The sequence below is a fragment of the Nothoprocta perdicaria genome, unplaced genomic scaffold (genome assembly GCF_003342845.1).
Source record: "Nothoprocta perdicaria isolate Ctin4 unplaced genomic scaffold, notPer1 scaffold_101, whole genome shotgun sequence".
Taxonomy (NCBI): domain Eukaryota; kingdom Metazoa; phylum Chordata; class Aves; order Tinamiformes; family Tinamidae; genus Nothoprocta; species Nothoprocta perdicaria.
The window spans coordinates 454,994-460,993 of NW_020454106.1; the positions used below are offsets into that span (position 1 = coordinate 454,994).

At 40.5% G+C, this 6,000-nt stretch overlaps 1 protein-coding gene across 1 annotated transcript in view; it reads right to left on the reverse strand.

Moving 5' to 3' along the window:
* PKHD1 (PKHD1, fibrocystin/polyductin) overlaps window positions 1–6,000 on the reverse strand; it is a 234,406-nt gene that overhangs the window by 159,549 nt on the left and 68,857 nt on the right. Inside the window, exon 35 of the mRNA XM_026040938.1 lies at window positions 3,873–4,023. Within this exon, the coding sequence (XP_025896723.1) occupies window positions 3,873–4,023 (151 nt within the window). The remainder of the gene's footprint in view (window positions 1–3,872; window positions 4,024–6,000) is intronic.

Genomic DNA, 6,000 nt, shown 5'->3' on the forward strand with positions numbered 1-6,000 from the left:
CAGAGAAAAATAGGGCTGACTTTTCTTCCTTTTAAATCTCAATTAAAAAATACATTGGATGAAATTTCCCATTAGCTGGTACTATTTGTACATCCCATGTTCTTTCTTTAATTAAAAAACATGCTTATTGCAATACTGCCAGAATCACTTTTACGGTATTTTAATTGTAATGTCTCTGCCTGATTAAAAAAAGAAAATATGAACTAGAAACTGCCTGAAAAGAAGTATCACAATGCACATCCCAAATGGATTGAGTAAAATGGCACAGAAAGTACTGCGATACAGTTCTTAACTGTGGGTTAAGAACTGTGGGTTAACTGTGGGTTAAGAACGACAAGGGTTTCTAAAACAGGTCAGAAGCCTCGCTGACTCTAGGGATAAGAAAACAGAGGGGAAAAAAAAGGGAAAAAGCTTCTTCCTTCTTTAAGTCAATTCATGTCCAGTTGTTATCACTAGTGATTGAAGCACCAATGATTTGACAAGTGCTTATTCATGTGTATCAGCTATTTGATGCTTTTTGCTAACAACATCAAAGTCAAAGAAAAGTCAAGCAAAAGCCATATATTTATCTCCTCCTCAATCTATCTATAGGACTCATTCTAGCTTCATACTGATGTGAATGTGGATTCTGAGGGATCTGAAATATCGATGGATAAGTCTCACTCTTGGAACAGATGTTTAAGATCTGACACTGTCACAAGTGTCTTTGGGTCCTGCAAGGTGTCTAATGTTACTAGGGATCTGATAGCTTGAAAAAAGCCTTGCTTACTCACGGTACTGTCCAGACTGGATGAATTTAAGTATGCACCATCAGTTTTTAAAGGTAGAAACCAGGGATGATGAGGGTTAGATATTTGCCAAAGTCTCAGCATAGAGTCTGACCATGGAACTGGCTTTGCTGGTTCCAACTGCAAACTGATAAGACACATCAAGGTGAAAAATCATGGGGGACAAATAGAGATATGACAGGGAATATCATGTTTTTTCCAGAGAAGGGCCTAAGCAATCTTTTCCCTTATGCCTGCAAGGACAGCCACTTTAAGAGTGCCACTGCAAAGGCAATTGGATGATTGCAGACCTTCAACCCCAGTAGTGTCACCTTGAAAATGAGGCATTCCTGCAAGTACCTCTCTCAGGCTTTAGAATGCAACTTTTTATCTGTCCTGTATTATCATAAATATTTCTGAACTTGTGATATTGGGATCATGAAAGTAACTTGCAATCACTTGCTGAATTTATAGGGACATCTGCAACCAACCAATCTGTCTTGTATCTCATCCCCCATCTGTACCTTCTGAGCAGTTCCACAATCTGGTCATTAAACTTTCCCCTGTCAACAGTGTTCACTTTCCACTCACCAAGGAAGAAGTAGAAGATGTTGAACCTTCATTAGAGTGGTCAGAGGCAGTTTATGAACCCAGATACCTAATCTTATTTTACTCATCTTTTGGATTCCAGATCTTCTGTCCAGACGGTCTGGTCACTACTAGAGTTTTCATCTTCCCACTTGACACACAGTCTTAATGATGCAGTTGTAGGTGACATTCTTGTTACAACAAAATTTCTACAATGTTGAAATCGTCAAGGAAACTGAAGCAACCCTGATAGATGCTTTTCAGAATCCCCGTGGTGTCTTAAAAGCAGAAAATTTTGAGAAATAAGCTCACAGAAGTGTGTTGGTTTTGCCAGGTACAGCTCCAGGAAAAGGCTGATAGGGTACAACAGAGGAACAGATGCAAGTGACCTCACATAGTCTCTTTTTTCCATCTGTAATGCTTGTTATATCTTCAGCTTAGGTCTGCATTGACAGACTGATACTGAACCAGTAACCAAAGAGAGCAGAACTATAGTTCAATCCGGTTCTCTGGCCCCAACTACGAAAAATAAACACTTCACCTTATTCTTCAGTCGAAGCACGTAGCTACACCCACCTGCAGGTTAGGGTTTATCGTCATGCCCATCTTGCAGCTGGGGAAGCCTGGCAATTACTTGATGCGTTCACAGACTCAATAGTTGCTATTCTAAGGGGATCACCTAACTGTGATTCATCTTAAGACTGGTATCTATAATACTTCAGATGAACAGGTCTTTGTTGGTGTGTGTTTCTTCCTATCGATATGGAAGGCTAAACAACTCCCCTGGGCTAGATAACTTAGAAAAAAGGTAAAGTTGGGGAAGATGAATCCCACCCACTCTCAAAACAGGGTAGACCTCCATATGTCTTGACTCCAAACCATGCCAAGGCAAACAGCTAGCAGCACTCACATTAGCGGGGGTGATGCAACAAAAAACTCCAGGAAAGAGTCAACTCATAAATAAACACCTTGTAGGTTTCTACTTTTAAAATGGAATTGCTTATATTTGTTATGCTGAAATTAATAGTAGCAGAGTATTGTAATGCTGTTTTAATAATTGAATCTATACCATAAAACAAGGTTCTTGGAAAAAGTGATAAAGCGGGGAAATGATTTGAATGTCAGATGAGCTAAAGCCATAAAAGTACTGCTCCAGACTTCATTAAATTCAACACGACTTCCCTTTCTGAGTTGTCATTCATAGATTGAACGTGGTTTTGTGTTGGCCCAGGGAGCTTTTGCTATGACTGTGTGCTCTACTTTGCAAAGACAGGGTCTAAATCCCCAAATCCTCATCCAGATCAGCAGCCAAAAGTCTCCAAAGTTTGCAGCACTGATCTATCTCACCCACTACATGCAATAGTCACACTGGGGCTTGAAAGATTCTTTTATCACTTAGATTTAGGATTTTCAGTTGTGGGAAGGAAGAAATTTAGATTTAAAATTTTCCTTTTTTTAAAATCTTATTTTGATGTTTTAACCTTATTTGATTTTTCAAATTAAAAATGTTGCCCAGTGTAGTAGTTTTGAACCTCTAAAGATTGACTCACCTAATTCAAATCTTGGTGTAAATATTTGCACAATATAGATAAGCTTTCAAATTTTCATCTTTATAGACTAATTTGTAGCAACATTCAAATACAACTACTAAATGTATGTTTTTCCTAATTTTGCCTCTCTCAATGAAAATCTGTTGCCTTTCATGACGTCTTAATACAACACTACTTTTGCCAGTAAGGAAAGTCTAAGTCCTTAAATGCATGGAAAATTATCTTTTAACTTTCTTAAGCTCCAACGCAGCAGAAAATTAAGTGAGAGGTTTAAGTTTAAGCAGGTAAATTCAGCAGAGCAACTAGCATGCTTAATGGGGAGCAAAGGCACAAATGTTTGCACAACCAGGGTCCCAATTTCCAGAAGAAAAAAAAGGAAAAAAAAAAAAAACTACTTCTGGTGCCAGCAAATTATTCTAATTCCTACTTTGACACCAACAGAGCTGCACTTTCTGGCTCTGATGCTGCGCCTACCCTCGGGCAAGCAAACCCTGCAAACTTGTGTCCTCCCCTCATAGCCGCACTGGGTTATTTACTCCCCACCAGCCCTGCTCTAGGATCTTGGATTATTTATTACATTCTGTAGCTGTTGTGGCCTGTAATTCTGTAGCATCATTAATTTCTCAACGGCTTTTGTTTTTTGCAATGCGCTTGCCTCGGAGATGCCAAAGAAAACAGCATTGACTATTGTTACCAGCACTGCCATCACCGTTGAGCACCACTCAAGACAGCAGCAAACAAATAAATTAATAAAAGCCTTCCTGCTCATATAGTCATTACGCCTCAAATAGTATAAATGATGTCTTTTGTGTCCATGTTAACTAAATGCTTCTATGCTCCATCATGACATGCAACGTGCATCCCAACATCTCCACCGGTGCAAGGGTTGGGGGAAAGGGACCCCATGGCAAGGACAAACTGCAGGCCTGGGAGGAAGAAAAGCCCCAGAGCCCGCTTTCCCGCAGACCTTTGAGATGCAGCAGGTTGAGGTTGCTGGTGGTCGTCCCCAGCAGCAGGGTCTGGCCTCCTTCTATCGTGACGCTGTCGCCATCTCGCGGCTGGTGGCCCGCAGGCCAGCTGTGGTCCTCGGCCCAGCGACCACAGAACTGGAGGGGGAGCTGGAAAAGAACAGCCGGAGAGGGTCAAAATTTAGCCTTTTGTAGGCTAAATTGGCTTTGTAGCCCTCCTTGTAGGGAGCAAGGCTGCAGAAGGTGCCGCGTTGGAGGAGACTCCAGGGCCTGCTTTTCCCCACACGACCCTGGCCCAAAGTGAAGGGCTGGAGGATGTTTGATGTTGAGGCACTTGGCCCTTGGAAATGCCTCTCGCAATTCGGGGGGTTGCACCTTGTGGTCTTCCTCCCAGGGTAACGAGGAGCTTGCTCGAGGTCTAGATGTGTTCCCTCCAATCGGCAAAACTGTTCATTTGGTCTGATTAATTTTTAATGAAAAAAAAAAAAAAAAAAAAAAGCAGCCCAAATAATTTTGAATTAAAATATCCTGCTTGCATCATCAGTATTTTATCAATATTTTGTTTTACAGACTATTTCAAAGGGTTTTCTCCTGACATTCATTCTCATTTGTAGACATTCTTCCTTTCAAATACTTTTTTATTACTTTTCAGTATATGCAGAATTCTTAGCACCCCTGTTTTGATGACTGACACGTCAGTTACGTAGGAAGCATATCCCTAATTAATTTCAAATTAGCAAGCAAATAGCCTGGCTTTTCGCAAGCAATGACAAAATGACACTTTCCTTTTACCAGTCATGGTTCCTCCTCACCTCTGAGTGTTAAGCATCCATTTTCCAGTGAAGCTTTGACCAGTTTATTGAGGAACACACATTTATTTATTGGTGAAAATGCATGTCCCATTGCAGACCCAGGCATTCACTACACATTCTTGTGGAACTGCAATTGTGGAATTCCATTTGAACTAACAAGAACAGTCCTAGCTGATAGGGGAGGAAAACTAGACATGGAAATTTTTGCTCTCCTCACTGGGTTTGCTAATCCGAAACAGCAGCGGAATGGAAGAAACTCCATACAAAAGAAAATTGTAGTTAGTTCATTTTCAATCAGAGCACATCATGTTCATCAAAACTTTTACTTGAGAGCTGCAGTTAAGACAAAACCACGTGGGTGGCATTGCAAGAATTACTTTTTTTTTTCCACTGCTGTATTGTCGGTGTTATCTTTATGCGCCTGATGTTTTATACAGCTCTTGTCACAGCACCTAGAGTCTTGGAGAGCTGCAATTTGAAAAAGCAAGAGCTCTGATAAATATTACGTGGTGGGTTCTGTCCTAATTATTTGCACCAGGGAATGAATGATGGTCCCCAGGCAAAGGATACAACTGGTTTATGTCCATGTTGACTGCAAGGATCAGTTATGAAAAGATCCTGGTGTTTTCTCTCCTTTGTTCAGTGCCTTCCTTGCAGAGGGAAATACTTGGTTCAATATAGAATGAAGCCTGAGATTGAATTAACATGCATGCAGTGAGAACATCTGGGGAGCTAAGTCCCTGACGTCAGAGGGAGTCAGATAAGCCTTCACATCTGTACACAACTGTTACTGAGAGGGCAATGAACAGCTTCATTTTTTCTCCTTTTTTTCTCAATTAAAAAAAAAAAAAAAGGCAATTTAGGGCAAACTTACTAGCTAAAAGAACAGTTATCTTGAAGCAGAATCTTTCTGCAGAAGCTGTAGTTCACCCTTCACTGATAATGCTTTGAAACAACTTATATACAAGGTATAGAGGTTATATGCAGTAGATCCATTGGAAAAGATCCACTCTCCGAGCAAGGCAAAGAAGAGACCACTGTTCCTGCCAAAACACACATTTCCCCAATACACTGCTTAGCAAGCACGATATTACAAATGCCCAAAGTTCTTGGCACAACCTTAGTGGATCTCTGTAATGCTGCTAGGACAACACTGGATGATGTCGTTGCAAGATAGTTGAGTTCAGAACAACATTTATTTCGGAAGGTTTATTTTAACTGGGTTTTTCTAAAGCTTAATGGGAAGCCCCCAATTAACTCCTTCGGGAAAATAAGGATAAAGAATATTATATGCTGCTGTTGTTAGCACTAAAAA